The 23,129-nt window shown below is 35.6% G+C and overlaps 1 protein-coding gene across 10 annotated transcripts in view; it reads left to right on the top strand.

Moving 5' to 3' along the window:
- LOC113111060 (mitogen-activated protein kinase kinase kinase kinase 3-like) overlaps positions 1-23,129 on the top strand; it is a 70,184-nt gene that overhangs the window by 19,451 nt on the left and 27,604 nt on the right. For 8 of the 10 annotated variants that reach the window (XM_026275487.1, XM_026275488.1, XM_026275493.1 and 5 more), the window contains exons 3-13: positions 11,570-11,660; positions 13,338-13,402; positions 16,424-16,479; positions 16,669-16,716; positions 17,560-17,602; positions 17,890-17,962; positions 18,410-18,541; positions 18,936-18,998; positions 19,379-19,460; positions 20,078-20,194; positions 20,670-20,744. In XM_026275487.1, coding sequence (XP_026131272.1) covers positions 11,570-11,660; positions 13,338-13,402; positions 16,424-16,479; positions 16,669-16,716; positions 17,560-17,602; positions 17,890-17,962; positions 18,410-18,541; positions 18,936-18,998; positions 19,379-19,460; positions 20,078-20,194; positions 20,670-20,744 — 845 coding nt within the window. The remainder of the gene's footprint in view (positions 1-11,569; positions 11,661-13,337; positions 13,403-16,423; positions 16,480-16,668; positions 16,717-17,559; positions 17,603-17,889; positions 17,963-18,409; positions 18,542-18,935; positions 18,999-19,378; positions 19,461-20,077; positions 20,195-20,669; positions 20,745-23,129) is intronic. The other 2 variants (XM_026275486.1, XM_026275496.1) reach the window with 1 other exon arrangement.

Consider the following 23,129-nt stretch of genomic DNA (forward strand, 5'->3'; position numbering starts at 1 on the left):
TCTGTATCAGCTAATTATTGTTTTGTCTTGTCCATACCTTTATTCAGTACCTTAGAGGTTGTTCACATTACTTTTTAGGATTCTAAACCTACAGACCTGTTTGTTTTGCGCCGAGAGCGATTAGGCTGCTTGGTTTAAACATTGACCAATAATTCTGTAGCCACTCACATTCATAGATGCCATAGATGTCAGCTTTTAGCCTCAGTAATTACAACATGCCTCTCATTCCAGAGATGCAAGAGAATAAGAGGGGAATGGGGGTTTCTGGAGGTCCTGCCCTTTGCTTTCTCAGCTGTTTGAGATAAGAGAGGGTTTTCTATGTGTGTGTGGCTTTTAGATGCCCCTGTTGGAACGAATAGGACACACTGCTGTGCCAGATATCTGGTAAGCTGGGTTTCAGATGAAGAGCTAGATTTAGTCAGAGTGTTTTGGAAACACCTGCTCAGGCTTGTTTCCAAGCTGTTCATTTTGAAATGGCAGGAAATATGCACAAAAACATAGTGTGCACCAGTTGATTCAGAGCCTTGTTGTAATCAGGGGCTTTCTTATTAAAGAGTATATGGAAAAAACAACCATTGAATTTTTAAATGTGTATGATGCTGGATCTCATTTATGTCCATTTCCTTTCAGATCTGTATATTGGGTGTCTTTGAATGCAAGCTAAGCTAATGCAATGCAAGTTGATCTCAATGGTGCAACATGTTGATCATAGCGGTAGATGAATTATATTGCAAATGTTGTTCAAAACAACAGAATATTGGGTGAAGTTGTTTATAGGGTTGAAAAATGCTTTTTTGCTTTGCTTTAAGTATGGCATTATCAATAGTGATCTAATATGAGATCTGCTTTGAGTCTGATCTGAGATGTTATCAATGATCTATTGCCAACAAAATTAAATCAAATTGACCAAATTTTAATCAAATATTTTTCAAATGTTTACACCTGTTTATCTGCAGGATGCTAGACGTCTTGGCTTGTGCAGTGTGTCGTTAGCTGTCAGTGGGTTGTCATTATTATCATGGTGTGCGAATGAAGGCTGTTAACTACTCGTCCATGTACAGTAGTCACGTACCCCATGGGCCATCCATTATCATGTCTCGTTAATTGTGTTGGTTTGCAAGGAACATGTGCTGCCAAGATGAACAAACTAATCAATTATTAGTCCCATAGTTACCCTAACTACTCTGGCGAGTCAGTTGGAAGTCCGCTTAATTAGATAAGGATATTAACATGGATGTCCCATAGATGTGTTTTTACGGTGATGTCTTTGTTGCTCTTTGACATCAATTTACAATTCTGATTAACATGCGCCATGTCTTCTCGATCCGCATTGGCGTTTTTGCCGTTCTAACTCATTAATGTCTCTGAGCTGGCCTTTGCAAATCATGGTGGGGGTGGACAACACACACTTTTAGGATAGGTCTCCTCCCTCTCCGGCACCGTGGGGATCAGGACACGGCTTTGAGTTTTGGCTCATTAGTTTCACATAATCAACAGGGGATCGTCTGGAAAGACCCAATAAATGGGTTTGCGAACAGACATGCCAACAGAAACATCAAGACCTGGGGTGAGTTTGTGTGGGGGCGTTTGGGGACGTGTCGATGTGCGATGAGATTAGCTCTTGGCCTGAGATGAGAAGCGCAGTGACCAGGCTACATCTGGATGTGCTCTTATTTTTGTGTGTGTGTGGATTGGTTGGCACAAGCGATGTTGGTCTCATGCATTTCATTCAAAATTGATGAATCTGTCATATTGATCTTCAGAAAGCAGCGATTTGCCAAACAGCCCTGTAGTTGGAATAAGTTAAGGGTATCTTTTTCAGCCTCCTCTTTGGTTTGTATGCGAGCTCACACATCCGATTGTGTACTTGAAGCTGGTGTGCATAGGCAAACATTGACGTGCATGTGTGTGAGTTTGTGCACCTGCGTCGGTGTATTGCTGAACAGCAAAGGCTATTCTTACCATAAAAAGAAGGGCGACCTCATGAGCAAGCACTTAGCCTGCCTTTCCTTCCCCCTTAATGTCAGTTCGTGGTGTAGCATATTCACAGTGACAAGATCGAGCTGCCTACTGTAGGAAGTGTGGTCAGGCAAAATGTTCTCTGCCAACCAAGTGTGGACACTTAAAATCTACAGTTTCACCTCTCTGCTTCAGATTTGTACTTTTATAACCTTTATATCCAATTTCAAAATTCTTCAGATTTTACAATAGCTGTTTTCAAATTTCTTATTCCTGTGATGTCTAAGTTGAATATTCAGCATTCATCCCTAGTGGAAAATGAATATACTTAAATGTATTTGAAATACACATTTGCATATTTATGTACTTAATAAAATACACTGCAATTGTACTACCTTTAGTAGGGTATACTGAACTAAAAAGTCTGCTAAATTGGAACAACTAATTTTGTACTTAATGCACTTTAATTGTGTGAAAGTAGTGCTGAAGTCCAAAAATCTTACATTTCAAGGCTAATGTTATTCAAAGATCATATAGTCCTCTTCAACAGTAACATCAGAAAACATATTTTAAGCTTAATGTTGAGAAAATCTTTTTTTTTTTTTTTTTTATAAGTAGCACTAAATAAATGTTAATTATTTTTTTTATATCAGTCTTGAGCAGCATGTCAGTAAATATGTTGAATATGTGATTTGAACCATACTTAGTATGTAATAAATGTATTTTATATACATTAGGCCTAGGTTTTTAACTAGGAATTACTCAATTCTTCAGCGTCACATGATCCATCATTGTAATATGCTTATTTGCTGCTTAAAAAACATATCTCATTACTTTTTTTGTGGGAAACGTGATACTTTTTTATTTAGAGATTATTTGATGAATAGAATGATCAGCATTTATATATATATATATATATATATATATATATATAGTACCAATATAAATGCCCTAATTGTAATTTTTTTAACAATTGAATTTGCCCTCACTGAATGAAATTATTCAATTCTTCAAAAAAGTAACTGATAGACAGACATGACTCTGCATGAAAGACTTGTGACTGGCAGATCAACATGCTATGCAATTTCTCTCCAGTGCAGTAGGAAATTAAATGAAATATGGTGGATGTTAACTGTTATAAGATGATTGACAGGGCAGTTTAAACAGGGAAGGGACTAAGTGACTAAGTTACAATGTGGTCCGTTAAAGATGCAATCACATGCCTATGTCTTTTTATTTCATCACATTCAGACTTTAAACACACATTCATAACTATTGTTAATAAAATATAGATTTTTTCCCCCCATATTCAGGACCTTCTTTTTAAGCAACTCTGTAGTCTCCCATTTTATTGCCAAAAGTTGTCCTTTGCGTATGGCTGTGTCTCAAAATCTGCTAAGCTGCCTTTCTAGACAGCATTTTTGGGCATTGTAGATGAATTTCTAAAACATTGTCTCAAATATATTCAGTAAACACTGTGTGCATTTGCATGCTGTGTCTTTGTTGGCTCTGATTCCTGTAAGGCATGCAAAGGGAACAGGAGGTGCAGGAGTGGAGGTGGGTCTGGTATTAGCCGGCTGGGAGCACTGAGGCACTGCAGGCGTGCAGGGCTTTCATTTAAAATGCATGGGCTCGGAGGTCGGCGGCCCTCAGAAATGTCACTCGCTGTAATGGGAGGGGAGAGTGCCAGAGCCCAGAGTCCCTTCAGAGTCAGATGTGTGTGTGTTTAATCCATGTGTTGGATATTATGTGTGTGTGTGTGTGTGTGTGTGCAGTATTGAGACTTGCATCACGGCAGGTGCAGCTGGTTCACTGTCAACAAAGAGCTTAAGAAAAATATACTGCTGATGTACGCACAATATTAGGGAAAAGTGGGTCCAAAGTCTTACTGTGGGAAAACATGGATTAGATTTATAGACCTATAAAACAAAATGATGCTCCAAAATATGATTGATGTGACAGGGAAAAGTATGCAAATAATTTCACTTGGAAGATTTATTCGGGCACAAGATAATGCATTTTCGATGGCGTGTCAGCTATTATAAAGCTTTTAGGCACAGTGACGGAAAAATTGGGAGTAAATGATCAGGACAAGCTTGTATTCTTACATTTTGAAAAAGTGATTGAAAATCCACTTTACTGATGAGGTAAATTCATTAGCCAATATTTTGAGATTGTTAATGGCTACATCAAGTTTTTATTTTTTTTTGGTCAACTGTATTTACTATCTTGTATGGCTCTCAAATCGGCCTGTGGATAGGATAATGGACAGGAACAGATTGAATAATGTCTTTATGGACAGTCAGTGCCCTTCTTAGACTTTAGTAATACAATTTAACCATTTTAAAAGGCAATCATTGTAGAGGTTTTTTTTTTGTTCTAAACTTGGCATTTTGTGGATATCAATTTTTTTTTCACACTTTCAGATATAAACTCTCTGTTTCTATTTTTATCTGATTTTCAGTAAATCTGATACCCAGAAAGGTGGATGGCTTTAGCATTAGGGTTGTCCTAATATACACTACCATTCAAAATTTGTCATTAAGATTTTATCTATTTATTTGTTTCCTAAAAGAAATGCATATTTATGTTTGGCAGTGATGCGTTAAATTGATCAAAAGTGACAGTCAAGACAAAAATATTTAATTCAATAAATACTATTCTGGAAAAACCTGAAAAGAAATGCATAATGGTTTTTACACAAGCAACACAACTGTTTGTTTCAACATTGATAGTAATAAGAAATGCTTCTTGAGCACCAAATCAGCATATTTAAATAATTTCTGATGGATTATCACTGCAGACAATTCAGCTTTGCTGTCACAGGTACAAACTACATTTTAAAATACAACAAAATAGAAAAGTGATATTTTAAATTGTAATATTTCACAGTTTTTACTGTTTAAACAAATAAATGCAGCCTTGTTGAGCATAAGAACCTTCTTTCAAATAAATTAAAAAAATAATTATTATTCAATATGATAATGCATGTTGAGTACATTCTGAGTGAATATTGTCTTAAATAGGTTTAATTTCAGTATTTTAGAAAATCTCATTGTACATTATAACCAAATTCAGTGGCTTTATTTTAAAGCTGCACATGCAGAACAATCAACATTTTCAAGCTATTGAAAAGAAATATGATTTCTTTCATCTTCATAAAACACTTGACATCAGATATGAGCATGTTTTAATAAAGATTCAAAATCTGAAGCAAAGTGGGACTGAAAATACACCGGTTTGGGACATGAGTGCTAATGGGGACAGGATTCCTGTTAAATGGATGATGGGAAATCAGACCTAAGTAAATATAACCCTCATACCAATCAAGCGTATTTAATCCCTGCACATACTTTCACACTTTAACACTTACAACACATTCTGTTAGCCCTGCACACACACATTCACACTGACACGCATGTCTAGTGGAGTGACAGTTGAGCGCCTATCCCTGACAGTCTCTCTTGCTATCCAACCCCTACAAACATGCCCAAGACCGCAAACTCGTCCCATTTCTGTGTGCTATGACATGCTTTAATGAAATTTATTCAGAATCGCTTGTTATTGTTCAGATTTTTGTTTCCTTTGAGCAAAACCATGATGGTGTAGTCAAAATTCAGATTCACATTAGTTTGTAAACAAAAGCTAGAACCGTGATATTGAAGGTTACCCTCTTGTACAGTAGAGGTTTCTAGCTTATTCTAACTTGACAATGTCTGAATAACAATGTTTTATTTGTTTATTTTTAGTGTTGTCTTATTTGAGCTTAAGAAGCCAAAGTTATGTTGCAGTTTGTTGTCCGATATGTTATCGAATGGTAGATTCAAGTTCATTTCCAGTCAGTTTTCTGACGTGATGTTTGAAAATCTCAGTAGTTCGTCGCGTCCTTTTGTACTTGGCTCTGGTTGAAAACATTTCTAAATTGTTGTTTATTGTTAATTGATATTTCTTCATAGTTCTTTAAATGCTAGTATATATGGGCAATAACATTACCAAGATTAATGAATTATTTCTTTTTTATTTCATGATACTTAATGCATTAACTAATGTGAACCTTGCTGTAAAATGTCACCATCTATAGTAGTCTTTTTCTTCTTGCAAAATTAAACTATATTTTCCACATTTTAGTCCATTCATATTCTTTTAATTATGATAAAGCCTCTCCCAGGATACCATGCCTCGACTAGAAATGGAAAACATTTTAAAACATTTTGTGTTTATGAAGTCTTTTTTTTTGTAGTTTTTATAGTCTATTTGATCTGTCTTTAATACCATGTGGGTCATTTTGAACTTGTTGAACTTAGAAATGAAATAGACAGTCACACTTTGCTCAGATGTCTTTTGATCAGAGTAAACTGCATAATTTTGGTGCTCATGGATCCCTGCGATCTTATTACTGTGCGTTTGGAGTTTGTTTATTGCCTAATTAGTTTTAAATTAGTAGAAAAACAAGCCCACTCTTTCCTTTTTGTCATTCGCTGGTGGTACACAGAGAATAATCCTACGAATCATTGTTCATTTTCCTCAGGATCTGTTATCTGCCGCCTTCCCTGCTTGTGTCAATGTACAGTAATGGAATTTGGTTGGGAAATTTACCAGACCTCTAGACAGGTTACACCTCTTCACATAGCCAAGATTAATTATCCTCTTAACTGTACATTCTCAAATCAACGGATGCTTTCCCCTATCTCGCCACTCATAAAAAAACATAAATATATAACACACATCACAACACATACTGCATATATATGCTGACAATAGTCATGTAACTGCTACTCAGTGGGACCTGCTCTGCCTTGAAGCGGTCTAATCTGCCCATCAGACCCTGACTAAGAAGTTGCTTCAGTTAGCATTTGCCCTACTCAGAGATATGAATTGCTGCAACCTACACTGTGAATAATAGGCTAGCAGCTTCCGTTTCCCCTGAAGGAGGTAAGAGGCAGTACCTCCCGCTGTCTCTTGCAGCTATCTGCCCCATATGTGCAGGGAAATGTCACTGCCTCTGCGGAACGCTCTCTGGATCACTTGCCCCGGCAGGAAGCGCATGTCACCTGACCCCACTGCTGCGACTTCACACTTCCCTCAGGGAGCAAATGTCTTTTGCACAGACCTACACTCAAAGGACATTATGCAGAACTTCTCAAAGCTTATCCTTCCTTCAGTATGTGGGTTTGGAAAGAAAACTTTCCTTGGAATTGGTCCTGAATTTAAACAAGTCGACTTCACGGTCCCTAGAAACAGTATTTTTGTATTTTATTTACTTTTTTTTTTTCATTGCATTTTATGAACTATGTTAATTAATCATTTTAAATCTAGTTGAACATGGAACTGAAATAGACAGTCACACTTTGATCAAATGTCTTTGCATCAGATGGATGCGTTGGGTGTTGCTCAAAATAAAATAGCATTTCATTGATTATCTTAGTATTGCAGTTTATTTTATTTCATTTTATTATATTTAGTCGCTTGTTGCATTTGTAACCGTTAAGGACAGATTTATTTGATATGTATTAAAATATACCGTATATAAACTATTTAGAAAACAGTTATGTATAAATCTAAATGTATTTAAATGTCATGTGTGAAATTGTACCAATTTAGCAAAAAGACAAGTTTTATTTGTTGTTTTTTTGCAATTCTATTTGGTGAAACCATAGTGTTCCAAAAACAGTATTAATACTTTTAAATTTAAGACTAGTTCACAGTTACTGTAATACTGTGATTGTGGATGTTTTCCATTAACAAGTGTTTTTACATGATACTCAAAGAATACAATGGCAATAAAATCCTGCTAGCTTCTAAAATGTTCTACTTTGTACTGTTTTGTAAGGGTAAATTCACTATTAAGTGACCTTTCATCTTGTAAATGCTATCATTGATGCCTGCACCCAGCTTGGGATGTTCAATTTAATGGTGGATTATGCAGTTAAAATATTTATCTCTGCCCTACTATGTGGGAGTAAAAGGAGGAGTGTGTTGCTAGTGTCAGTGGGAGAGAACAAGGAAAAACTGTTAAAAAAAAACTTTTAATGAGCCTGCAGCTTCCATCATTAAGCATGAAGCAGTCACAACAAAGTGACTTTGTTCTCTCCCGTTCTCTCTTCCATCTCTCATAATCTGTCTGTCCTTCTGTCTTCCTACTCGTCTCCCTCTCTGCTCACACACACACATCTATACAGCAAAGCCAGTGATCAAGGTCAGCTCAGATGGATTCAGGCCAGAAGCCCCCACACTAGCATTATGGGTGATTGCCTTCTCGTGTCCATCAGCTGAGATCACATCACTTCCAATAAGTTACCAGCATGTCAGATATTCAGTCTCTGCCTGTTACTTTGTCTTTCCCCTTTTAGTTTTTCCATATCCTTCTTTTTTTTTTACTACAACAAATATATGTCTCTGATGGAAGAAGTAGAGGTCTGCAATCCTGTTGGGTCCCGGCTCGGGCCATTTTTTTTTTTTTTTTACAGATCGGGCTCGGGTTGGGCTATATTTATATTGTGCCCATATACACTGTAAAAAAGAATTTGTTGAGTCATCTAAAAATACTTTGTTCCCCCGCTGCTTAAAAATGCTTTGTTATCTTGACAACATATGTATTGTTAAAAACACTTCCCATTAGAGTGGAATTAGCCCAGGTAACAAACTTGTTTAAATTGACTTGACTATTATTTAGTAGTCCAGTCAATCTAAATAATGTTGTCAACTAGGATTTTTTTTTTTTTTTTTTACTTGAATTAATAAACATAAGCAAATGTTACCCCACTGCCTTAAATTTAATTTAACGATAGAGACAACACTTTCAATTTGCTGTCAACACATCAACTGACAGTTGAAAAAAATTCAAACACACACACACACACACAGATATCTAAAGATCTGAACCGACACTTGAAAGTGTGATGTATAATAAATAACCTTGGCATGGGATCGAGAAACATAAATAGTTGCATTTCAATTCCTCATATCAAAACCACAGGGATTATTTTTAATTTCGTACCTCAATATGAAAATCAGGTTAAATGCTGCATATTAACCCTGCACAAGTTTACATGCATTACTCCCACCATAAAGCAAGTTATTGGCCAAAATGAGAAACCAAGATATGATATATATATATATATATATATATATATATATATATATATATATATATATATATATATATTAGGGCCGTATTCTACATGATTTCTTAATGTCATAAAATGTGATAAACCAATGCAACATTTGAGTTTTTCTTTCTTAATCCAATTTTGCCTGCTTGCATTTCAGTCTAATCTGTCCCACTATTTTAAAGGGGGAGTGAAATGCTATTTCATGCATTCTGAGTTTTTTACACTGTTAAAGAGTTGGATTCCCATGCTAAACATGGACAAAGTTTCAAAAATTAAGTTGTACGTTTGAAACCAGTTTGTCACAAGTTTCAGAAAGTTTTTTTCGAGTATGGCTCTGTGTGACGTTAGATAAAGCGAAATTTCCTTATATGGGTCCTAGGGCACTTCTGCCAGAAGAGCGCGCTCCCGTATAGCACAGCACTCAGAGCACAACAGACATTCACTGATCAGAGCGAGAGCGTCGCGAAATGTCACAAAAGAAGTGTGTTTTTGGTTGCCAGGGCAAGACACAGATTACCCAAAAAAAAAAACAGCATTAAGGGACCAGTGGATGGAGTTTATTTTTACAGAGCATCAACGGAGTTGTGCAAGTGTTTTTGTTTGTTCCCCGCATTTCGAAGATGCTTGTTTTACAAACAAGGACCGGTTTGATGCCGGATTTTCTTATCGTTTATTTCATTAAGTACTAATTAAAACATTTCTATAGATATATTTTTATGTCTGTGAGGCATGTATTCTCTGAGTTTTGTTTCATTTTTGTGTAATGCTCATATTCAAGATCAGACGGCAAAAAGTTTAATCATGGTTTCTGTCTTTATTTTATAAGAGCACGTTTTGTTGATATTGTGAGCAAACAAAAATGAAAGTAGACACTTTACAGTTACGAATTATGAATTACTCTTACCTTATGAGCAAAAATGACGGGTAGCCACTGAAAGAAATGCAAGTGATCATGCTGGCATCTCTATGTCCTGAAGCATCTCCGCACAAACTATAAGATATAGCGCTCATTTATCTTTAACATTTAAACAGTCTTATATGCTTGAACTGTTTTTATTTTAGGCAAGTCGTGTTGATTTGAGAAGGCTAAATTGATCAAACATATATGATCAGTTTACTGTCTGCCACTTTACTTTAAAAAACAAAAACGTATAATTAACGAACAAAAAAATACTAAACGTTTTTCGAAATTAATTTAATTAAGAAAACGAAATAAAATATAATCAATTTGCCATTACATACAAAATTGAAAATTTTTTAATAGCTAAAACAGTAGTATAAGTTTTGGGAGAAGGGACGGGCTCGGGTCAGGCTCGGGCCGGTAATTCTGATAAGCTGTTGGACACGGACCGTGCTTGGGCCTGATCGTCCCGTGCAGGGCTCTAGGAAGAAGGTCCTTACTCTAGCTCTTGGCTTCCAAATGAGCTTCTAAGAGTGTTACTGGTTTTAGAGAGAAATAAAGGTTATATGAGGGGCTTGAATCTCCATCAGCAGTTAGGGGGAAAACCACAGTGATGCATTTAGGGTCTGATGCTTTATGAATGCTAAAGAGATCTCAGTACTGTATAGGCACTATACACATAAGGGTCTGACCCTCCCCTCTCGTCTTTTGCATAATTAAACAAGCATGCAATGCTTCGAAATTTAGCTTTCATGAGGATTTGCTATCAATTTTCATTAGGAACTCCCTTATTAGAGGTGTTGCATCACTATTACTATTGCAAATATTTGGCTAGAAATGTACTTAATCCAAACACATACTTGGTCAATGCATTTCAAGTGCATGGATCTAGTGCGTTGCTTACACTGCATTCTTGAGGTGAGGTATGATTGTTATTTTATAAGTGGGTTAAACTGTTCACAAGAGGAAAATCCCATAGAAAAAAAATCTGTGATTGTTGGTGGGCTCTTAATTTGTGCTAGCTCACTACCAGCCAGAACAGTAAGTGCATATAAATACCTAACTCCTGGCAACCTGGGAGAATTACTTGCTTACTTTGAATTTAAAAGTATTATTAAATGTATGTATTGTTATAAATTATATTTTTTAAATGTAATTACATTTTCATTTAATACACTCCACTCATTCATTTAGTACACTCCGTTCCAAGTATTTATTTATTTAACTTATTTTAGTTTAGTTTAGTTCATATATACATAATAAATTCCCACATGGTGATATGTGTATTATAAGCCTGTTTAAAACATATCACTGCAAGTTTTGTGATGCTGATGGTGCATAAATTACTGTAATCAAGTAATCAAGTTGTTTTTATTATTTTTGGGTGGTTAACAACTTGGGTAATACCTGGGTCCTTTCTTATAAACAATATGACTATATGCTATGAAATCATGGTAGATCTAAAAATGTTGCATAAGTTTACTTATGCTTAGTTAACTTTTTTTCGTTGACATGAATGAAATAGCTGAGTAACTCATTGGGTTGTTCCTGGTAATTTCTCACCTTGTCCCCATCTCTCTGTGTGTTCCTTCGACAGGTGAGGACTTTGCAGTGGTTCAGCAGGAAATAATCATGATGAAAGACTGCAAGCACTCTAACATTGTGGCCTATTTCGGTAGTTACTTAAGGTATAGTAATGACCACTTTCCTGACCACACTTTTATTGTTCTCTGCTCTCCCCTTCACTTACCCCTTCTTTCACTCTCTCTCTCCTCCTGCGCTGTCAGTTCCTATTCCTGTCTAAGGCTGTTGAGTTGACACTGTGCTCTGTTGGTTGGGTCTCTCAGCTGCACTGCAGGAAACAGCAGCTGTGACTCCAGCACCTCTGTTTCTGCTAATTGTGCGACCTATGCCTCTTGGCCAGGCTTAGACTGAACTAGATCGTCTAAAATTCAGGAATCAAACAAGGGTGTAGATCTCATTTGCTCATGAGGACTACAAGTAGGACTTTACCATTGACAAAATCATGTTTTCTTAAAGCTTTGTGGTATATGACACCACCATCGCCCACCATGGATCTACAATTTTCTAGCTACAGTATAAAGTTAAGCTGCAGTGGTAGATAATTTTAACACATCCCTCAAGATTTAAAAGCAGTAATGTGGAGGTTGTCTTTTTTTCTAGGTAGTTTCTTGGTGAACATTGTCTAATGCGTAAGAGAAATCATTCAAAAATAGAGTGTGATTTTCCTCGGTGTAAACAATTAAAAATGATTTTATTACAGTAGTCTTTTATAAACATGTAGAACCTAAGATCTTCTTGTTATTGCATGGCTGTGAAATAGTACATTTTAACATTTATCCTGGTTCAATGTCGGATTTGTTGTTTTAACCTGAAGGAAAATAATTTTCTGTTGGAATCAGCGGCATGTAATAGATTGTATGTTAATATATCTTCTATTCCACTTTTCCTGGTTATATATACACTACCATACAAATGTTTGGGGTTAGTTTATTATTATTATTTATTCTTTTTTTAATCATTTGATCATTAAATTGATCAAATGTGACCGTAAAGACATGTATAATGTAAAAACAAGTTTTCTGTTTTAAATAAATTTACAATGAAAGTGAAAAATGTATCACGGTTTTCACAAAAAAGTAAGCACCCCAACAGTTTAAGCATCATCTCTTTGAGAAAATAGTTATTTAAAATTGTAAACTGTAATATTTCATAAATATTACTGTCATTTTGATCAAATAAATGTACCTTTATTCAGCAAAGAAACTGTAAAATAAAAAATTAAATTAAATACAATAAAATACAGTTTTAATGTTAGTGACCCCAAGCACATATTTGTGTGTGTGTGTGTGTGTGTGTGTGTGTGTGTGTGTGTATATATATATATATATATATATATATATATATATATATATATATATATATATATATATATATATTTATTTATTTATTTATTTATTTATTTATTTATTTTTTATTTTTTAAAGTTTAAATCTAAAAGCACCTAACATTTAAACTTCACTTGAATTCTCTAATTTCTAAGAATGTTATTTTGGTCTACCTTATAGCTATGGGAAACTGGAGTGTGATTTGTCTCTGGTCAGCAGTATAGCTCTTAAATATTAGTCTAGACATTAGTGCAAGGCAGCTTAGAGAAACAGAGAAGGGTGTTTTTTGATAAAAGCAGGTTGCTTGTGACTTATGACTCTGTCTCCTGCTTGCTGTGTCATGACCCAGAAAAGTGTGCATCCTTTCACTCTCCCTATGGGGCTGCCAGGGGACTATTTCGAGACACATCGATTGAAATATAATTTGTTGGTGTTTTTCTTTCTCTGGCTTTTCAGGAGGGATAAATTATGGATATGTATGGAATACTGTGGGGGAGGTTCACTGCAAGACATATATCATGGTAAGATACACCATATAAAGGTAAACAATCAACTGCAACACTAACTCAAACTCACTCAGTGGTCATTATTGCAATGCAGTATCTCCTTTCCATTCATTATTTAAAGGAATAGTTCACCCAGAAATGAAAATTGTCATCATTTATTCATCCCCACATTGTTCAAAATCATTCATGAGTTTATATCTTTTGTAAAACACAACAGAATTCTTTAAAAGAATTTTAGTCTTCGGATTTATTTTTTAACGAGGCTTTTGAGCGTATAAAAGTGATCCACATGACGGTCGGAGTCGAAGAACAAACTGTACATTGTTCAGAATGTCTCCTTGTGTTCCATGTAAGAAAGAAAGTCTGAAATGTAATGACAGAGGGGAAATTTGGGGGTCAAACTATCCTCTAAAAGTCCTAGCGTTGACAATGTACAGTAGATACGATGGGCACAATGCTTAGATAGTTCTTATTTCCAATGCCAGTTTTTACATAAATAGACTTTCCTCTCTTCCAATTAACAATTTGATTCTAGACAGATGGCCAAAATATACAGATCTTTTCTTACATTGTTGGAAAGCTTCCCTATGTATGTTCCCAGGAGATAAATTTAGTAGAACTTAGTAGAGTGGACCTGTCAGATCATTAGAGCTCATTTTCACAGCAGCTGTTGGCAGTTCTGCGGTTCTCTCTGAGCCTCTGCGCAGGGTCGGGGGAACAGGGTAGATGGTGTTATAGTGCTAACGTGTTAGCTTAGTGCCCAGTCCCACATCCCACGTTATCAATCCCCCACTGCCATGGCTGCACTCAGCTATATGGTCAAAGGCCTGATTAGAGCCGAGGTCCTCCCACACACAACAAATAGAGAAAGACTCAAAAGAGACATAAATCAGGTTCTGCTTGGTCAAACGTGTCTTTAAATAACTCTCTGAACAAGTAAATGATCAAGAAGAAGGATTGTGAGGTACAACAGTGGACATATTGGAAATGTGGATCTAAATAGAGAAAAAACTGTGAATAAAATGTATACAAAAAAAAAGATTCTTTACATATGTATGATTTATTTTTTACTAGAATGGATTATATATTGCTGAAAGTTTGGGGTGAATAAAAACCATGCTGTGTATTGTAAAAAAAAAAATTAAATAAATAATTGTGTAAGTAGTAAAACAACACAAACGGTGCAAAAATGCGTTTTAAGTTTAGAAGCATTTTGAGTCTCCCTCTTCCTTGCCTCACAGTGCTTTGGTCCAAATGCCTGCTTTCCTCTTTTACATCACCTACACACACATACTCAGAATTTGTGCTCTGCATTTAACCCATCCAAAGTGCACAAACACAGAGCAGTGAACACACACACGGAGCAGTGGGCAGCCATTTATGCTGCGGTACCCGGGGAGCAGTTGGGGGTTCGATGCCTTGCTTAAGGGCACCTAAGTCGTGGCATTGAGGGTGGAGAGAGCACTGTACATGGACTCCCCCAACGCACAATTCCTGCCGGCCAGAGACTCGAACTCACAACTTTTTCGATTGCGAGTCCGTCTCTCTAACCATTAGGCCACGACTTCCCCACGGCTTTATTCACTTAAACACCATGAGTATGCCAGAACCTGCCCAAAAATCCTTTTATAATCCCAGTCAGGGGACGATTGTGCGTGCGTGCATAACCATATATGGAGCTTATAACGCCTTGTTTTACTATGCATAACCTCATCTGCATATAATTTCCATGCATATTCACATGCACGTGACACCATGTTTAACACAGAGACATTACGGAAACATGAGATGGGGACTATAATGCCATTTGTGGCATAATTTTTATTGATAAAAATCATCCAGTGTCCTTGTATGATTTATAATAAATATATGAAAATAGCTTTATTATTTGTGTCCGCTTCAAAAATTGCTCTCGAGAAATTTTGTTTATTGTCTCTCCCCAAACATTTTTTTGGATTTGTCAATCAGAAAAGAATTAATTCCGATGGAAGCAAAAAGTGGATATATCAGTCGACCTCTACACCTGACCATACAATGTCAAACAAAGCAAAAAAAAAAAAAAAAAAAAACATACAAAAAGCAAACATTATAACAACAAATTAAACAAGGAGATCATTAAAAGCAATTCTAAACAGATACATTTTTATCTGAGCATTAAAATGGGAAACTGAATCCAGCTGGTGAATGTGCAAAGGTAAAGAGTTCCATAAATATTTTACTTAACATGAAAAAAAAATAGTTCTTCTATTGATAAGAAAATCTTTTAAATATTCATATTTTTTATCATCAGTTTAAAAATTGCATAGAAACAACTTTCCTTTTGAGATGTCATCACCTCACCCTCTTGTTTTTTGCATCACGTTTCAAATGTAAAATAAGTTGTGAACACCATTTGATCATTTTAAGCCCATCTCTTCCTCTCTTCTTTCAGCCCATTTATTATTCACTCCTTCCCATTAGCACATTTCCTGTTTTTGTGACATTTTAATCAGCAAGAAATGTCTCTGTTGACTTAAAGGAGATTAACTGCACTGCTAAAGTGTCAGAGGCTCCAAACCGTCAAACATACGCCATTGTTTTGGAGAACAGACAAATGAGATTCTCAGGCGCCTTTTGTATTTTCTTTAGTAAAGTTTCAAGTCTGTTATTTTCATCAGTAATCCATTTAGAGTTGAAGAATAATAATTCAGCTCTTTTCTCAGGTTGGACGTGTAATCAGTCACATTGTTTCTCGTCTTTGGTCTGCTGGATAAAACCCACTAGTGGTGCTTGTGTTAAACTTTTTTTTTTTTTTTCAGTGTGGCATGAGAAGAATAAGAGTTATGTGTCTTCTTGATTTAAACAAGTTTAAGCTTAAGCCGAATGTGCTGAAGTTATTCATGGCTCATATTTCAACTGATGTGTACACAGTTTTATATTGTTTAGACGTTTAAATTGTACTCAGGCTATTTTAGCTAATAATCTAATATGAATGGGATTTTCATAGATTTTTTTAGATTATATTACTGCTAATGCACACTAAATATGTCTCCACAGTTACTGGGCCACTAACAGAATCACAGATAGCATATGTAACAAGAGAAACCCTTCAGGTAAGCCATTTTACCGGACTTTGTTTTGACAACCAAAGCAATCTGCTGTGACCATGAAAGCTGCTTTTGAATTTTTAATGATAGACATGTTGCCAGATATTTCATACATCCCGTTCTCTAAAAAGCAGTTTGTAAATTAGTTTGAAGATGATCATTGATGAAAATAAGTGTTTGTGCCTTTGCTTTCAGGGTTTATTTTACCTACACAGCAAAGGAAAGATGCACAGAGACATAAAGGTACCATAATTTGTTCTAGCTTTTGTGTGTTTTTAATGAAAGGAGTTGATTGGTTGAATTGTATTCAAATGCCAAAAAAAAAAACTGAATGACAGCACATAAACCCTCCTCCTACTTATTTTTTATCATTATCATTTACCAATATCATTACACACATCAGCTTTTCTGATTCATATTCCTTGATGATTTCATAAACAATTAGTCATTATATTAGGAAATGATTCCTTTAACTGTTCTGTCATTATTTTGCAATTATGTATGTCCAGTAGTGGTGCTAGTACATTAGTTAGTTGCTATATATTGTATCATGTTTTTAATAAAGACATAATGAATCATAAAACATATTTGAAACAATTCCTCTTAAATATGAAATATTTTGTAATGTATTTGAAACATGTTTGATCGGTGAATTAAAAGTAAAGTGTGAGCAGTGAAAAACAAAACTAAGTGCTCATTACATCTAAAAATGATGTATTTCATCTGAGTATCATAGCTGTTTACAAAAATAGCCTTTAAGTAAAGCCCTTCATACCTTCTAATTGTGATTTGGTGAAGCCAAAGCCAAATGACTGGTAAAGCAAGAGAAAATGTGTTACCTGGCCAGAGGGAGATGTAATTAGTATGACTCAGATGCTGCTTTCACATCTCTGATCATAGATGAAAGCAGGTGTTGAAAGAGCAATTTTATAGAAATACTTTTTTTGGATTCTGAGGTCTGTCAGTTTCATTTTTACATTTTTTACATCTCACAAATCCTCTGGTAATATATTTAATAATGTCTTATAATAGTTGTTTTACTCTTACCTTTCAATGTCATTTTATTTGTTTTTCTATTTGAAATAGGGCGCCAATATTTTATTTACAGACAATGGCTACGTCAAGCTAGGTAAGAAAATAACAGACTTTCCTTCCATTCTAATTAATGTTTAAAACAGTTAAATTAAGTTACTTACAATGTTATGAACTCAGTCATTTAAAAAAAGTGTAAAAGTGTTGGTGACTGAGAGTACCACCTCATGTTGTCACATTTGATCTGCTGTGGCGTTACGCAGCTCTCATATTTCATAATTCATCAGACGGAATTAGACACATAGTAGCATCAGTTGTACACAACTCAAATGAGATCTGCTTGTGGGATCGTAGTAAAGGTCTTTTCTTTCTTTTTCTCTGCAGCTGATTTTGGTGTGTCTGCACAGATCACAGCAACACTAGCTAAAAGAAAATCCTTCATCGGGACTCCTTATTGGTATACAGCCCTATTGTGCCACAAATGCAATACATTATTTATAATCAAAATGCATTATTTTAAATCGTTATTATGAATATATTTTCTGTGATTTCTTTTTTCTTTTTTTTTAAATTCATTTTTAAATAACCAACCTTAAAAATAACAAAAATAAGAATACTAAAAGTTTTCAAATGTAACAAAAAAAAACTGTAAATGTTGTAAACTCTTTACATTATACAGTGATAGAAATGTTAACCTCATATCCTGATGTTGAATATTAAAAAAATCCCATGTTATTTATCAACTATCAGAAATGATTTAGCTGTTGTGTTGTTAAAAAAAAAGAAAAAACCTGAATTCATCTTTTATAATTCATTTTGTACAAGGCTGCAGATGCCTTTTCAAATCTTACATAACCATCAGGTAGGAGATGTTCATGAATGAGTCTGTAACCCATGCTAACAGGATGGCCCCAGAGGTGGCCGCCGTGGAGAGGAAAGGAGGATACAATCACCTGTGTGACATCTGGGCTGTGGGCATCACCGCCATTGAACTAGCCGAACTGCAACCTCCCATGTTTGACCTTCATCCAATGAGGTGGGAGTTTAAACCGCTTTATGGTCCTGTTCCAATTCAGAGAGAGCTGACTTTTTAGCTCCTTATAAAAAAAATGCCATATATCTTTTACATACTGTATATGTGTGCCTCAACCAGTGACTTGTGTTTGTTGTTTTTACCATTGCTTTTGCAAATGTTCAGTCAAGTCATGAAAAAACGTAATCTTCCTTTTAATAACTTCACAAAATGAATCTAGTTCAGAATAAGACCTTCTTGTTTCCCAGCTCCAGCTACTGTATCAATCATGGCACACTGGGCAGTGAAACTATATCAACGTTTCAATTAGTTAAATGTTTGAATTTACCATATTTTCTTTCTAAGCCAAACTTTTTGGTTTGCTTGTGACATTGCCAACATGTTTTTGTATCTCCAGGGCTCTGTTTCTGATGACGAAAAGCAACTTTCAACCCCCCAAATTAAAAGACAAAGTTAAATGGTAAGTGCTAATTACATTTTCATGCAATTATTAGGTTACCTAGGTGTATAAAATCCTTGATCCCAAGAGGGATTTAGTTTGTGTTTTATATGCCCAATTCTTTAATTTCTTTAATCACCTATGCAATATGGGCCAAGCACTCTCATTTGCCCTAAACTGTTGCTTTTATGAATTTTAATAAGGTTTCAGTTGACATTCTCTTATCTTGCTGATTAAGAATCTGGTCAGGTCATCTCCCGAATAGTTTATTCTTCATTACCTTGCAGCTCTGTTAAATCAAATTAAGTTAATTACATTTAAAGCTAACAAACTGCAAGGCATGGCAGTGGAAATGCTCTTTACACATGAGATAAATAGAGACTCTTTTCTGTGTTCCGAAGGACCAATAATTTCCACAATTTTGTGAAGCTGGCTTTAACGAAAAATCCAAAGAAACGGCCACCAGCTGACAAGTTATTGCAGGTAGGAGGAACTATTTGGAATCTTGTATATTCCACGTTTGCATTTGTCATTTTATGTAATATTTTTGCTTTTGATTTTAGTTGTTTTATAATTACCGTATTTTACGGACTATAAGTCACACTTTTTTTCATAGTTTGGCTGGTCCTGGGACTTTTAGTCAGGTGCGACTTATTTATCAAAATTCATTTGACATGAATGAAATGAACTAAGACAAATGAACCAATAGAAAACATTTCAACAAACAACTGCTGCAAGATGGCGCTCTATGCTGCTCAGTGTAAGCTACAGAAGCACTGAGAAGGCATTAAGACGTATATGCGACTTATACTTAGGTGCAACTTATAGTCCGAAAAATACGGTAATTATTTTTAGTAGTTATATATATTTTTATTTTAATCACATACCTAATATTTTATAAAGCCTATCATTTAATTTTATACATAATATTTTTGTGTTACTGTTTTGAATTACTTTTGTTAAATGCATTTTTTATTTAAGTTTTATTTATAATGATTATTATTATATTATTATTCAAGTCAAATGTATAATTTTAATGAGAAATGACATGCCTTTAAAAAAAAAAAAAAACATTTCCATTTCAACCGTCTACTCCTCAGCATCCCTTTGTGTCCCAGCCATTAAGTCGAATTTTGGCGATTGAGCTGCTGGATAAAGCGAACAACCCCGATCACTCGTCCTACACGGACCTGGATGATGACGACCCAGAGCCGGAGGTACAGTATATATCCCTCTGTGATTCTCAATGTTATCACCACTATCACTTTAAGAATGACAGCCCCTTAGGGGATATTATTCACAAGCAGAGCCCAGAAAACGCCAGTTGATGGAACCGACACGTTAGCCTCTAAATCCTACGAGTGGGAGACGTCAGTTTGACAAGCCCCTCGAGTTTCTATATTCAACATGTCACCCGTTTTATCGAGGTGATATTTTTCCGTGGCTTGCGTTCTTCATTATTAGCCTGTAATAGTTGTTATAGTGGCAGTCATTCGTTTCGATTGTCTCATCCGGTTGTGTTTCAGGGCTGCTTCTGCTGATAAAGATTAGTGAAATCATTTGGCCTCTTTCACAGTCCCCCAGCGAGAATGAAGTGTTTATTTCAACTCTCCCTGTTCTTCCCATTTCCCCAAGCATCCATTCATTCTCACCTCCTCTCTTATTCATTTCACCCCCCTCCTGCTCTTGAAGTTTAAATACAGAGGGTTGTTTTTACCAGTCTCTCCTCTCTCCCGGCGAATCCTTCACTTTGCAGCTCGCAGAAAGGTATCAGGGATGTGCATGTGGGTGTGTGAATATCTGGAAATGTTTTGATTAATAAGTATTAATTTAGTGTTGATGAATATATTATGATTTGGTGTTATAAGTAATTTTTCTTTATCCTTTTTGTTCAGAAGTGTTTAGAACACTATGTTTGTGCATGATGTGTGTTTTCTTGTTTGCTCAAGTAGTTGTGAGTGAAAATTTGTGTGTGTGTGTGTGTGTGTGTGTGTGTGTGTGTGAGAGAGAGAGTTACGCAGGTATGCCCAAGGATGTTTTAGGACGTTTTGCATTCTTGTTGGATTTTTGATCGGAGTGTTGATCCCTCAAGAGGTCGGTTTCGGAAACGGAAGCTCAGTTCAAAAGCAGGATTTGGATCCGTTGACAACAGATTTTTGTCTGGCCTATTTGTGCTGAGGTTTGCTTCAAGGGTTTAACAGAACATCAGCATCAAAGCGCTTTTAGAGAAATTTCTTGCTTCATTGAATGCAAATAGTGTTCAGTACTGGGGTGAATCTCACGAAAACCTGTCAAGAACATGTCAGGGTCATTTTTAACCCATAAATGTGATGAAAATAATCATAAATTAGATTTTTCATAATGAAAGTAAGTTTATTTTAGTTTTTAGATTAGGTAAAGGTTTGTAAAATTGTGTATATATATGTGTGTGTGTGTGTGTGTGTGTGTGTGTGTGTGTGTGTGTGTATATATATATATATATATATATATATATATATATATATATATATATATATATATATATATATAATTTTTTTTTAATTAATTTTCATTGAATCTCATAATCATCAAAATACTGACAAGAATTATGTGTGGAGAAAGTCAATTAAATAAAATCACAAATTAAAATCAGCTATAGTAAAAAACAGTACAACAAAAATATAATAGAAATACTGAAATATTAGATATATAGATTACATGTTAATTTTAGTTGATCATTTTAATTCGAAATTTAGGTAATTTGCATGTTCATTTTTAACTAAAAAATTTGTCAAGGTCATATGTAACCAGTGTGTGTGTGTGTGTGTGTGTGTGCGTGTGCGTGTATATGTATATATATGTATATATATATATATATATATATATATATTTATATATATAAGAGAAGTGAAGAAGTGAACACACCGTACACACACACCCGGAGCAGTGGGGAACATCTGGGGGTTCAGTGTCTTGCTCAGGGGCACTTCAGCAATGGTTATTCAGGGTGGAAGAGCGCTGTTCATCAACCCCCCCAAAGTGTTCCAAGAAGATATCCCCCACACCAGCACCAGCAGCCTGAACCGTTGAGACAAGGCAGTATGGATCCATGCATTCATGTTCTTTACGCCAAATTCTGACCCTACCATCTGAATGTCGCAGAAAATCGATACTCATCAGACCAGGCAACATTTTTCCAATCTTCTATTGTCCAATTTTGGTGAGCATTTTTGAGTTACTGTTGGCTTTCTATCACCTCTAACCAGTCTGCCCATTCTCCTCTGACCTTTGACATCAACAAGGCATTTTCATCCACACAACTGCTGCTCACTGGATAATTTCTGTTTTTCTGACCATTCTCTGTAAACCACAGAGATGGTTGTATGTGAAAATCCCAGTAGATCATCAGTTTTTGAAATACCATTCCACATTCAAAGTCACTTAAATCCCCATACTTCTCCATTCTGATGCTCCATTTGAACTTCAGCAAGTCGTCTTCACCACATCTAGATGTCTAAATGGATGGAGTTGCTGCCATGTGATTGGCTGATTAGGTGTACCTAATAAAGTGGCCGTTGAGTGTATATCATAAAATATTTTTATATATTTTAACCATTCATTTAATTTTGTTTTTATAAAACTGATATTCTGGATTTTTTTGCAATGTGTATACTCTGTTTGTTTTTTGTTTTTTTGGAAAGCATAGATAATATCTTTTAGTCACTGTACCATGTGGCTCAAGTGCTAAGAGGTGTGATAGAATATTCACAGGCGTCTGCTGGAAGAAGGGTGCAGTGTTGGGCATGCTGTCTATTTCTATTTCCGAGCCCTGCTGTGTCCTTGTTGTCTGAAGGTCATGCGGCTGTGTCTTATCTCTCCTCATCACATCTACTTCAGCCCTGCCGCTGTGAAACTGAAGTGAAGGATGTCCTTCAGTGACCATTTTGTTTCCTGAACCTGTTCATGATTTAAAAGCTTGCATGTCGTGCATTTATGTGTATGGTGCTAATGCATGCGTTTCCATTTCCATAGGAGTGTGTGCATCTGTGTGTGTTGCTGATGGAAGGTGTTCTCTGATTCATGAATGACAGCAAACTTTTCAGGATAGTCATCAGGGACCCAGCTGTCGGACGCCCAGTAGGCCGTAATGATTTTCTCTTAGGCTGCAGTGAG

The sequence above is a fragment of the Carassius auratus genome, chromosome 11 (assembly GCF_003368295.1).
Source record: "Carassius auratus strain Wakin chromosome 11, ASM336829v1, whole genome shotgun sequence".
In the NCBI taxonomy this organism is placed as follows: domain Eukaryota; kingdom Metazoa; phylum Chordata; class Actinopteri; order Cypriniformes; family Cyprinidae; genus Carassius; species Carassius auratus.